At 37.4% G+C, this 14142-nt stretch overlaps 1 protein-coding gene across 2 annotated transcripts in view; it reads left to right on the top strand.

Moving 5' to 3' along the window:
• The first annotated feature begins 2214 nt into the window (after nucleotides 1-2214).
• ci (transcriptional activator cubitus interruptus) overlaps nucleotides 2215-14142 on the top strand; it is a 68558-nt gene continuing 56630 nt past the window's right edge. The window contains exon 1 of one of the 2 annotated variants that reach the window (XM_089178914.1): nucleotides 2215-2466. In XM_089178914.1, coding sequence (XP_089035040.1) covers nucleotides 2432-2466 — 35 coding nt within the window. In that variant the 5' untranslated portion in view covers nucleotides 2215-2431. Of the gene's footprint in view, nucleotides 2467-4195; nucleotides 5324-14142 lie in introns of those variants that run through there. The other variant, XM_089178913.1, reaches the window with a different exon arrangement.

Raw genomic sequence — 14142 nt, 5'->3', positions numbered from 1 at the left:
TCTTCTTTTCGACCGGTCCAAATGCTTCAACTATGCGACTTGACTATGCGAGTGGTCCTGCCGTTTTCCCACGCCCAAGTGTCCGTAGGGTTCTGTAATAATAAAGAAGAAAGCCGCTTCTCTTTCTATCTCTCTCTCTCTCTCTCTCTCTCTCTCTCTTTTTCTTTTCAACTATGAGTAATATCCGAACGGACGTCTGCTATTCGTGGACGATTTTAAAAGAGGTTCCTTTCGTCTCTCCTTTTGATTGTGAGCCTTTGACACGCGCACATAGATACATACATATACCATTACATATTACTTCTTTTGGTGAAAAAATCCCAGGAAACGAGGAACAAATTATCTCATCAGAAGTAGACGACGGCGATGACGACGACGACGACGACGACAACAACGACGACGACGACGACAACGACGACGACGACGACGACGACGACGACGACAACTACAACGGTTGCTGATGATGTCGGTGTAGCGTGCGAGGTTAAGCGATGAGAGGATCTTCTTCTCGTGTTGGTTGGGAGGGTGCTGGAGGAAATGGTGGAGAGTGGAATGAAGGTATACTCCCACCCTGGTACTCAGGGCCTAGCGCCAATCGTTGCTCTGCTCCTCCTTGAGACCACGCATCTTTCTGTTTCTCTCCCTTTCATCGTCCGCCTAGCTCTTTCTCTTTCTCTTTTCTTAAGCTCGATAACAAACTGACCCAGCTCCTAGCGCCCCGCGTGTTGGCACAGGCGGCTTCTTTCTTACCTGACTAAGAACAACGCGTTGGGACGCACACGCATCAAATGAGTTAGAGAGAGAGAGAGAGAGAGAGAATCTCGATGAGATGATCGTCCATGATATAGTAGTAGTAGTAGTAGTAGTAGTAGTGATGGCACGTTGCTTGGAAGCAAAGGGGGTGTTAGTTAATGAGCTCGAACCACGGGGTGCTTGCTTGGTTGGAAGAAAACGGCCTTACAGGCGATGACTCCCCCGCCTTTCTGGGAAGTCACGAATTGCGGCAGCCGCCGCCTTTCGACTATTTTCTCTTTTTTCATTTTCTTCCTCGTGCCTTATTAACGATCTAACAACGACTAGGATTCTCTAGAATTTTCTAACCTGCCAATTAAGCTTTCGACGAGAGTTTGGAAGAATAGAAACTGTCATTGAAATCATTATCGGTGTTTATTCGAACCGAAGATTATATATTTGTAATATGAATGAAAATGCTATAGAGTTTGGATATATTTCAGCTTTCTTTTTTTTTTTTTTTATATAGAACTAAAAAGATGATAAAAATATATATATGTGGAGGAATCAAGTTTGAGGATTATTTGAGAAAAAAAATGTCAAAGTCTTTTACTTTTTTTTTTCACAATCGACAACTAAAGTGCCGAAAGATCAAAGCAAGATCGGAGAAGTAATCCTTGCCATTCTTCGATACCTAGAATGGTACGAGAAACGATGGTATATAACAGCACGACGATCCAAAGAGACGACGATCGAGCTAACTCGGTGGGGGGAAAACAGCGAGGAAAGGAGTGAGGGAAAGAAAGGAGGAAGAGGTGGAGAAGGTACAGGTACGGCGAATCAAGAGTGGGGTACACCTGACCAACAGGTACCTAGTAAGGAGTCTCAGAGTTAGTTCAGCCCACTCTACCACCACCACCACCATCATCGCCACACATCGCACCATCGCTCTGGACCAGACTGAACAGATCCTCCGTGGTTCCTTCCTTTCTGTAGTGTTAACATGCAATATCTTGCAGCCAGGATGGCCTTAATAAGAAAGAATCATTTAGATGATAACGAGAAGTCGTGCTATTAAACGATCTTTTTGATTTGAATAAAAAAAACATAGAAAAATAATTAAACCTTCCTAATAAACTTATCATCGATTCTTTCTTTCTTTTTTTTTTTTTTTTAAAGAATAGCGACGAATTTAGAAAATGAACCAATCCACAGATTTGAGCTTTTTTTATGTTGTTGCTAATAAGCAAATGAAGAAATAACAGGTATACGAGATATGATGTCAATTCTACTTACTATCATTAGCCAAAGAATTATTTCGATGTGTAAACAATCACATGAATGAATTAACATTCGTTTTATCAAATTCGTTCTTATTTTAATGAATTGTTCGTACGGTAAACAATGTAATAACCGGTCTTGGATATTTGTTAAAGGTGCGAACGTAAGGTGCGTGCAAGCGACGAAAGGCGAAGAAGGTGAAGGCGAGATATTCTCCAAGAGGAAATTATACTTCAAAGAGAAAGAGAGAAAGATGCTGGATATGTAGCTTTAACAGCAAGGATGGAGGACAACCGCAACGAAGCGACGGCTAATTAATGGCTCTATGCACTTCATCCCTCACGTACTGGTGATTATCGGGCCCTTCACCGTGCCAGAGTCCTAATTCAAGGTCGACCGCCATCCGGTGAATACACCGATGACGACGTCTTCTTCCTTCTTGCTACTTAAAAGGTAAGACCCTATCCTATCTACCTTCACTACTACTACTACTACTACTACTACTACTATTACTACTTGTTGCACTTCGCACGTTAGATCTTCCTCGTCGATGCTTTGCTCGTTGCCTTGCATAACGCTAGTAACTTAGGTCTTTTCCTTTCCCCAGTCAGCTTTATACAAATAATATAGCTGTGATAATTCACCTGTTATTAACTACCCTTCGTGTCAACCTGTCCTAATGTATTTTCTTGAACCTTGATTTCTTGAACCTTAGGATGTCTAAGAATGTCTCTAGAAATTATGATAGCTATTTAATAATTTACAAATGATTATTTAGAATAAGGTATGAATGAAAGAATAATACAAATGTAAGTGTGTTAAAAATTGAAAACCGTAAACGCGTTAAAATACTTAAAGCATAGGAAATTGTACCCATGGGATCGAAACTTTTACGGTACGGTCTTTCTTTCGACTTTAACTTGTGTAGACGAAATTCGAGTCGTCAGGAGGAGGCTTTTGGTTCTTTTCAGGAGCTCAGAAGGCGCAAAGAAAAGAAAACACATTTGGGTCTTTGCCTGACGACATTTCACATCGTGTTCGACGACGGAAGTCTCGATTGAAAGTGACCTTCGTGGATGTTAGACCGATCATTGGGGACCATCTGTATCATTCAAACCTGACCATATACACACGAATTTGTTATTTAGATTATACTTGCTATATAAATAGAAAAAAAGAAAGATAAAGAAAATGAGAGAAAAACGTTTAATAAAAAGGTTGATAATAATACAAAATGTTGTGTATTGCAACGAATACATCTCATTTTCTTATTTATTTTTCAAAGTGAAACATCCAGCTGTTTCCTCTAATTACTATGTTTTTTTCTTTTTATAAATTTAAAGAAATGTAACAAATGTAGTCCCCTTTTTGTTGAACATTCATTCAATTAGGTGGAAATAAATTTAATCTTGGGGAGAAGAAAATGTCGAATAAGTTCCTTTTAGTCAATGCTCGCTCAAAAGCTACTTTGAAATCATTGAATGGTTGAGCTTGTCAAAAGGGATAAATTTTTGTCAAGGCATCTATCCATCCATCTATCCATCTATTAGATGCCTTTCGGCGATCCGTCTTTCATCGAGCACCCTGGTAGTCCCTTCTACCAGTATTCTCTCTGTTCCGCAAAGCTTCCAGGTCGGTGCAGAAACGAAGAAGGAAGGAGAGGTTCGAAAGGATGCTGGAGAAGGTGGGAGTCAGGGACGGCTAGTGCTAGTTGAGTTGTCGAGCTGACACGCGTTCTCTTACCTCGTCTTTCTCCCCTGCTTTCTATGTCCTAAGTTTCACCTTTATAGGGCTGGTACCATAGTACATATACATCTATCTTTCTCGTTTTCCCCTACTCCTGATCATTCCGTCTTTTTCTTCTTTGCATCCGCCCTCCCCCTTCCGCCATCTAACCGACTTCTTTTTCTCATCTCTCGCTCTCTGTCTCTTTTTCTCTTTCCTTCGTTTCTCTGTTCCTGAACAGAGTAAGACGAAGATTCTCTCTCCCTCTCCTTCTTATTTTAAGTTTTCCTCTCTGAGTTGTCGGTCTCTGTTGCACGCCCATCTACGATCACACACAGCAGCCACTGCTGCACGCCCGACCTCTCTCTCTCTCTCTCTCTCTGCTGTTGGTGGTGGTGGCGATGGTGGTGGTGATGATGGTGGTGGTGGTGGTGGTGGTGGTGGTGGTGGTGGGCACTCAGTATCGCCATACCCGCCAAAGCACGAGCACCGTGACAGGCCTTATACACGTTAGTCTTTCATAGTTCGACGGAAAACTATTCTACGACACGTGTCATTTTAAATTGTACGATGATCGGTCCAACTTGTTAACAAAATATCACAAATATCATAAGATTTTTCTTCGAACTTGACGATAATCACGGTGATGGGTAATTACACAAGTGTTTATATTTATAAAGATTTAAAGTTAACTATCGAAATTTGGATTCGTCCAATGGAAAGGTGACAAATCGTGATATCAATATTAATTAATATGATTAAATGTGACGTAAGAATATGAACGGTATAACCGATTGGTGAAGGAACTTTTAAAAGATCCGTTCCATTTGACTGTTTTAATTTAGTGACAGTGAGAGTAAACAGTGCAGTGTTTGTCGATCGTTATTCGTGGAGTGTCAAGATTAAATCAATTTCAAGAAAATAAATCGTATTATTTCATTGGATCCAGGATTATAATTAAAAGGACACACATACATATATTTACGTTATATTCTCAAGGCAAATTGAAAGAGTTTAGTTGAAAAGAGTTTACCGACGGTAAACGATTCTTTGGGGAATGTACATATAAAACTCGTCCATTATACTTTGATCGCCCCGAAAGAATTTTTTCAAAGATTGGGCTATGATCGATCGGTACTGTCAACCTGGCACACGTGGTGCCACTGATCAAAATTTATCTTGATCCTGGACAACAAAGGCAATAACAAGTTTCTTGCACATCATTTGCTGCCTTGACAGCAGCAGTAGCAACAGCTTCATCGGCAGTAGTAGCAGCAGCAGCAGTAGTAGCAGCAGCAACGGAGGCTGCAGCGGACGACAAAATGCCAGAGAAAGAAGTGGCCTATCATCAAGAAGCTTTTTCTTTGCTACCACCGCCACCGCCACCGCATCATCCTCATTCGGCATTTCACGCGGCTTTTCACCCCCATCCGCATCCACCACATTTGCCACCGTTTCTTCCGCATCACGGACCACCACCGCCTGCTCCGCATCCAGCAGCAGCGGCTGCTGCATGGGAACACCATGCGGCCGCTGCAGCCGCAGCCGCCGCAGCTGCAGCTTTCCACGTACAACCACATCATTCGTAAGATTTTCTCTATTTTTGTATTATTCATTAATTATTATCCAATTGTAATACGTTCTCGATTAGATCAAAGATTATCTATTAGTTCAAAGTCAAATTCTTTCTTTCAGGTATCGTTTTAATGGAAATAATATCTTTTACGTAATATTTCTTTTCAATCTCTGTATGTTAAGTTTATTGTATCATTCAGTCAGATGTTCCTAACGTCTCTATCGACTTAATTAAGGTCTGTCTTTCTTTCTTTCTTTCTTTATCCTTTGCGTACGTTTCTCCAGATCATGTCACGCGACTGAAAACGAAGAGATTGTACTTTTCGAGGCAAGAACGTAGCACCAGTAAACTGGTCATTTTGAACGCGAATGACGTGACAATAATTAGATGGTTCGAAGTGTTGTTTTATTCTCTCGTGGCCGATACGCATGACGCCTTTTAAATTGATCGTGTTGTTGATTTCACTTGAAGAAAATAAGGCTATTTAACTTTGACGTTTTGTAACGGCAACTGAATCGACGTTTAAGTATTACTACATTTCTATCTTACTATCTACTATCTTATATTTTAGTTTGTTTCAAAATTATCTCGGTTAACTTATTTATAAGTTTTTTTTTTAAACGTTTTTTTTTTTTAATGATTTTTAAATCACAAAGCATTGGATTTTGATTGCTTAATTAAAAGCGTTAAATCATTTGACTGTCGTAAAACTTGTAATTGAAATTGTATTCTTGTCTTTCATCGAGCGTCGGCACTTCGCGTTAGCAAGTCGCAAAGTTCCATGATGTAGGAGAATAAATAGATGGGAAGTTGTTGAAAATAAAACGAACGTGAGAGAAATAAAATGAAGAAAAAGAAGAAACGTTAAAAGGAATTTCAAATGTGTGCATATTTCGTTGGTTTGAATGTCGTTTTCGTTGCTTGAAAATCTAATTCACGACGAAAGATACGTTTTACGGGAAACGGAAAGAGTATATGCGTGTGTGTGTGTGTGTGTGTGTGTGTGTGAAAGAGATAGAGATGAGGGAGAATGATCTTTCTTTCTTCGTCTGTAATTCGGTTGTAAAACGTTGTAAACTTACCCCAAGTTATGTGACACGTTGGACAAGTGGCGCGTGCGAACAAACGCGGCCCACCTTTATTCTGAAAAGCAACGATGATTATGCTCGTCAGGCACACGTCGCTTATAGTACTTATGCTTGTATATACAGAAACGCGAAATTCTCTTTTTAGAAAATTCTTCTCATTACGTTCGTTTTTATTTAGTTACAAACAAAAAAAGAAAACTATCGATTCTAACAATTATTACATTTTTTGGATCAATATTTTTTCAACACAATTTTTCTTCTTTTTTTTTATACAAAAAATTGGTATTGGTATGTTGTATTCATTTCTTAAATTGTCCATCCTGTTGAAGTTTATAAGGAATAAAGAAACTGCAACGGCAGGCTTAAAATTTGTGGTAGGCGACGGATTCCATTGCCCTTCTTTCTTCTCCTCTTTATCCTTATTACTCTCTCTCTCTCTCTCTTTCTTTCTTTATTTATTTAGCAATAGATTATTTCACGTGTTTAATATATATTTTCTCTGTTTGATGACTTTCTTTAATGTTTTTAAAATCGTCTTAATAATTTTCCAAATGTCTTCTTTGAATGGAATTTATGAAATGAACGTTTGAACGTTTGATTTAGGACGAATGAATATTCACATAAATCGGAGAGAAAAACGATTCAGCGAATAGAGATGCAAAGAATAGATTAAGAATTCTCTAAGGGTTGCGTTCTCGCGTTTACGAAGACGGTATAGTTGGTAATCATTCGTAATTTGTACGCGTGCCATGTGATGTTGTCTCGCACCGAGACTGGAAAAATAGTTTCCCACGTTATAAACGATCTTCCGTTTACGTTCTACGCGTTACGTATTAAATTAACGAGAAGATTCTCGTAGCCATGTAAAAAATGGTGAAGAATGTTAAATTGTGACTTCTGTTCGCGCATTCATTCAATTTATTAGAAGATTTTATGCTTTCGCGTTCCTTTTGCGTTCCTAAATTTAGTCATTTTAAAAGTGAAAGTATTGATACAAGGAAGAAGACGATCGAACGAATCGTGACCCGCTTGTCTCTTGGAATTTTTATAATCGCCATACCAGTTGTGTGCCCCACGCACTCTTCGACTCCTTGTGGGAGGAAATTCTTGTCCCAACGCAAGAGAACACAAGGACGCGAACACAGTACAACGAACGCAAACGAATATAACTCGCTCCATTTATGATTTCTTCTTAAACGTTCTCTCTTCTTACATTTTATTCGATCCAAAAGAAAAAGGGGTTCTCAAAACTTGTCGAGATGCGGGCTCTCTTTGGGTATTTGAGGCTTTCAAAAGAAGAGATTATAGAAAGAATTTTTTAAAGCAGGTAGTGATGAAACAAATTCGTTTTCATAGGGTTTGCTAAAGGAAAATATCAAATAGTCTTTGAAATTTACGTTACGCTTGTTTAAAAAGTGTTGACAGGGAATGAAAGCATCAATTAACAATACAAAATAAAAATAGTATCGTGTATCGAAATAAAAAAAAATATATAAGAGTATTTTTCGTGTAATCCTATAATTTTAATAATCAATTTTCAATTTTCAAGAGAAGATATATGTGTGTATATCATATCTGGATGATTGAATCTTTTAGTGAAACATTCTCTCACCATCTGTAATAGGTACAAGCATAAAAATTACTGAACACTTCATCCAACGTGGTTAAAAGTGGTAGCTGATTTGTCAGTCGATGAAAGATATTGGAAGGCGTTACCGGCAGGAGCTTGTGTCGAAGGAAGACGTCTATACTCTCTTAGCTTCCTCTTTCCTGACTCTCTTCTTTTATATTTCCTTTTATTCTCAGCTCTTTCACCTACGAACAGAGTAGTCAGCCAAGTAGGCCTGACCACGACTATACCAAGTGCATACGCGATTTATCATTGGCTTGGTCATCCATTGATAAATTCCACGCACGCATTCATAACGGCCATAGAAAGGTCAAGTCCGTCTTGTATTCTTGAGACACGTGATAGCCAACAACCGGGATATGATACGTCAAGATAACGTTCGAGAAAAACCATTTCTTTTTTACCTTTTTCACTCGACGAAGGATCATTTGCTTGCTTTTTTCTCTTCTTATTTTTTTATTTTTTAAAAGAGGAATACGTTAATTTATGAAAAAAATACTAAAATTAGAACGTTTGTATCTTAATTTCTATTTGTTACAAATAATATACCCGTTATACATATGTACAGTGTTCGGAAAGTCATATAAACAACATTGAATATAAGAATTTTGACACAGGACAACTCGTCAGTGTGAAGGTGAATTTCGAGGAAGACGGTGCTCCGATCATATACTTGGTGTTTTTAGCTAACAATACACATTCCTTTCGATTATTTAACAATTATTTGAATATTCTAATACACTCTACATACATTACAAGCCACGAAAAGTAATCTTGGTTTACCATAACGCAGATTAGATCTTTTAAAATGAGATAATAAGGCGATGATATATATATATATATATACTCGGTGTTTATATTATAACTAGCAAACTTTTTAAACATTATCTTATCGTTTACTAGCTTGAATAAACACAAGTTATCAATATCGTATTTCTTCTTTTGATCTGCCGAAAGGAACGGGATTATTCGTAGAAAGGATACGTGATATGTAGATATACATATAAGGGACATCATTATTAATAACAAATACTATCGCTAAAGAAGATAAAAAACAATAATTGTATATCGAAAGAAACGTGATTTACGGTCAGGTTCACGTACGAATATGATATCTGAAGACTTCTCCTATCAATAAGAATAAAAATATCGAAAGGATTGAGACTCAAAGGAAAGATTTATTAACTCTCATCGCTTAGAGATAGGTATATGAATAAAATCAATCAAATCAATCATATAGATTTAGTATTTTTTATCGATATAGAAATGAATAAATATCTCCAATTGTTTTTTGTTTTGTTTTTGTTTTTGTTTTTTGTTCAAAATTGACCACACACCAATCAATCAATTATTCTGAAACATTTCAATTACTCGATAAATAAACTATAGGTGAAAACATGTTTGCAGTATTTCTTTAGATTATTTTTTTGTATTGAATTGTGAGAATAGGTAGACACCTTATATATACCTAGAATGGTAAAACCACGTCGAAAGAAGTTATTTCAGTGTGTCGATAAAGTATGAAAGTTTATTAACTCATGATGTTGTGAGTGACTCATAGAGACGTTTTATATAAGGTAAGATCGAAGATATCTTGGAATAAAGAAGAAGAAGAAGAAGAAGAAGAAGCGTATCGAGCCCGTTCGAGGTTGAGACGGTAAGAAAACGATGATGAGCGGCTTCCCTGAGATAACAACACCTATCTTTCTCTTTTTTTCATACACACGTATACTCCCATTGAGATTTTTTTCTTCTCTCTCTCTCTCTCTCTCTCTCTCTCTCTATCATCTTGAGAGTAAAAAGAAGGGCGTAGGAGAAAAGGGCCCACGAAAACATGCCACACGAAGAAGAAGAAGAAGAAGAAGAAGACTGCACATGGAATCGTTTCCCTTCATTTCATCCTCCAACGTTAATATCGTTGGTAAAAGAGAGAGAGAGGGAGAGAGAGAGAGAGATAGAGGAGAGGAATGAAACACGCTCGGGTGCATAAACAGCCGTAGAGCAGTGTCGAGGAAGGAAGCTCGCTTAGCTCACATAAAATCTCATAATGCTCTTGTCCAAACAAACGCACGGTGGCAGTGTTATGGCGTTCGAAAATTTACCACTCCGAAATATTCTGGAGAGAGAAAGAGAGAGAGAGAGAGAGGAGAGTAGCCTTCGGACGTATTAGTAGTAGAACGTGACTTTTTTTTCACTTCTTTTTTTTCCTTCCTCGCGAATTTATATCCTCTTTTCTATATTATGGGTATAGGAGTACTTGTTAGAATGAAAAAATATCAATGGGAAGGATTTAAATGGATAGAAAAAAATTGTATTCGTTAAAAGGAGATGATTTAGAAATGATAGAGAAAGTACCTTCACCGTGGATTAATAGAGAACGATCAATTTAAACACCAACGCATCTGTCATAATTAGAATGATTGACTAGTTTAATGAAACGTTATTATTGTAATACGTTTAGAAAATTTACTTTTGAAATTAATCTTTCGAATTTTTTTCTCTATTTTGTTTTGTTTTATAAAGTAGTCTTTATTTTCTTAGAAAGAGATTGTGTTCGTCAAAAAAATCTCTCAATAACTGTTTGTTTGGGTGGATTGATTTTACAAACGATTGACAAATCGTATTATGAAATATATTTTTACAAATGTTCCATTTTCATTATGAGAAAATCTTCTTCAATTATGAATCTTTGAAATATTTCTCTCATATATATATATATGTAATAAAAGAAAGAAAGGTTATAAAATAAGTTCTTAGAAAGATCCTATTCTCGAAAGAGATAGTCCTCTTCGGAATATTTCCTTAGAAAATCGATTTCCTGTCCTTCATGGATTACAAGTACCAAGAAGGATTTTCAAGAAAAGCATTCGCCTCTTCTTCGAGAAATCGAGCAATCGGAAGCGAGCGAGTTTTTCCCTCAGAGTTCCACTTCATGTTTTGCCGCTCACCACAAAGCGCTAATTGAGCCATTAAGTCCGGGACTTTAATCTTTCGGTTCTCTTCACTTCACTTCGAGGCTAACTCTCTTATTCTTTTTTGGAAAGGTTCGAAGAATTCGAATCCGATAATACCTTGTTGCGGTGCCTGCGGAACTCGATTACAGATTCGAGTCCAATATTTTTCATCTTTTCGTTACCACACGGTCCTAAATTCTCGAAACTGTTTTGCCAATAACTAGTGCTGCAGCACTCGATACTTTTATTTTACATTTTTTCTTTTATTTATTCACATTTTTTCGGCTAACAAGATGATTCCAATGAATTTTACGTATAGCAAAGAAATTCATAATTATTTTTAAGATGTAAGAAAGAAAAGAACAAAGACAATAAGATGTGACTAATCAAATGGCAGAGCACACAAATGGCAAAAAGGATTCAGAGTCCTAAACTAACATCTTTATATAGACTCTCGATGTCTTTTTTTGTCCATAGTTTGCTTATTGCTTTGATTTATTGCCTTTGCTCTCCTTCGCCAAAAATCTATTCATCCTCCTAGCTAATTTTGTTCTTATACCTGTTTAGAATCCCTACATTTTTTGACCTCTCACTTTTATCCTTTTCTTTTTTTATTCTTTTTTTTTTGTTTCCTACAGATTATTTTAACGGATATTACATTTTTCAATTGTACATTACAATTTGTGTGTGTGTTTTTTTTAGAGAAAACAATTCTAGGCGTATCAATTTTTAGTTTCGCTTTTGTAACGTTGTGAAACGAGCTTTAAAGGTATCGAGATGCGTAGCAGCGTGCGATGGGCGTGCATCCGATTAACTTGGTAACTCAATCCTTTCGTTTAAGACCTAGCCGTTTACTAGTTTTACGTCTAGATCGTTTCGTTCTTCCATAGGTAACGTCATGAAAGAAAATCAATTTAATATATCGTACAAATAGTTCATACTGTTTTTATTACACATATAAAACTATAGGAAGTTTATTAATAAGCAATTACGCAATTTCTTGTTGTTTATCAAGTTTACAGGATTTTCTTGATATTTATTTTCTTCTTTTTCCTCGTACTTTCAACGAGTATCTAAACTTTTGTCTTTCTTGTATGTATTATGTTTTCTTGAATGTAATCTGAAAAAGTTGAACCGTTCCTAATTTTCTTGGAGAATATGAAATATGATTGGTGCTGCGCCACTGTCCACCCACAAGATGCACATATAGAATTATTGCGTACCTACCTGCGCGTTCGCGTATATTAAGTCTTGAGTGTATGAAAGAAGAAGGAAGAAGGAAGGCGTGTACGTGCAAGGATGGACGACGACTTTGTTGGACTCGTGCTGCCCACGCACGAGACTCGGATTATAGAAATGTTCTCGGATGGGTTACACTTGATTCCCAAGTCAACCGTAATTCCGTGCGTTCTTTCTCCGACCCAACGAAACACGTTCCTTCCTTACCTTTGCTGAGATTTCCTTGAGATTTCGTTGAAATTTCGCTGAAATTTCGCTGAAATTTCGCTGAGATCGATGACACACGTCGCGTAACACGTCAACTTCTTACTTTCATTTCACAACAAACTAGATATAATAGCAAATATTATTTATAATAAGGTTTATATATTGACAAAGAAGAAAAAGCGAGTCAATATTTGAACTCGACGTAATAACTAGTTGGTAAAAAATTGCACCAAGTAAAACCGGTTACGAAGATGAACATTAATAAGATAAGATTTTGTTTGAATTACTCATAAAACGATGGGCCCGATTTATTAATTAGATATTTTTTTTCTATAGATTTATCGTTTCGCTTTTATCACAGGACAAAAGACGAGTAGCAAAACTACTTGTATGCTGAGATAACTTAGATCAAAGAGAAAACAGAGAGTTGGAAAGGTCCACTACTCAAACTGTTGGTCAAAGAAACACTGTGCCACGTGGACTGAGGTTCCTCTTAATCGAAAAAGTAAACGGTTCTCTCGAGTGCAAACGAAAGATTACGTCGCTACGTTTGCGGACCTTTTTACACGGAGGCTGCAGTATTTGATAATGTCCTTACACAGATATGTGTTTATTTTACCTTTCGTAAACTTGGTAAATGAGACTCCGTTTTGAAATGCACACTTTGTTTAACGTTGTTTAAAACACCAATCCTCTTTTTGTTGTTTCATATAACACTCCTTATTTGCTATTTATTTTGTTCAACTTAAAGTGGGAGGATAAATAATTTCATTGATAAATCTATTCGCGCGCGCGCGCGCGTGCGTACAATATCATAATTAAAATGAAACGTAATGTTATCTAAATAGAAAATGTCTGTTATCGTTAGGGGGTTTTTATCGAAAAGGGTAGGGGAAGGTAGAAAGGGAGTAAGCCTATTATCAAGCTAAAACCATCGAATTTAGTGATTTAGAGGAGGGAATCTTGACTCTTTTAAACAGAGTATCTTGGTAAAGGGTCGAAGCGAAGGGTCGAGAAAGAGAGAGAGAGAGAGAGAGAGAGAAAAGTAAAAGATAAACGTGAAGGTATATCTACGGTAGGATGATCTCGGAGGTAAGAGGCCAAACGAAGAAGAAGAGAACTTCTGGAAGAAGAAGAGGAGGAGGAGGAGGAGGAGGAGGAGGAGGAGGGATGAAACGAAGCGGAACACGACGGGAGAGGGTGGAAGAAAGAAAGAGAAAGATAGATAGATAGAAAGAGTGCAGTGAGCTGTCCAGATCGATGATGCATGGTACCACCAAGTTGGTCGTGCTATTCCCTTGCAAACTTCATCTTCAGAGTGCAGCTGCGCTTGGTTATCTCTTCTTCTCGTATCCATTTTGAAATATTTTGTTTGTTTGTTTCTTGAAGAACTTTCCACCATTTGACTGCATTATAAAATAGTTGAAGCTTTTCTCAACTCGTAATAATATCTATCTATCTTTTGAAATTCTTCTACCTTAGCTTGAAAACGTTCCATTGTTGTATCTACTATATTCACGTCCTTGTCTTCATGGAATATATCTCCGATAAGCGAAGATCGTCGAGAAGCGAAGCTGACTTGTTGTCTGAGTAAACCTAGGCACCAGCCTCCCTCTTCCTCTTTCTCTCTCACTCTCTCGGATAAGATCACGGCATGGTCTCGAGTGGACGCCGGAGTTAAAGGATAATTTAGTAATTACGGCCAGATGC

This window comes from Polistes dominula, unplaced genomic scaffold, assembly GCF_049000335.1.
Source record: "Polistes dominula isolate Pdom_NZ unplaced genomic scaffold, Pdom_raw_medaka contig_18, whole genome shotgun sequence".
NCBI lineage: Eukaryota > Metazoa > Arthropoda > Insecta > Hymenoptera > Vespidae > Polistes > Polistes dominula.
Note: the sequence above shows the minus strand (reverse complement) of the source record. Positions and strands in the feature narration are given on the sequence as shown.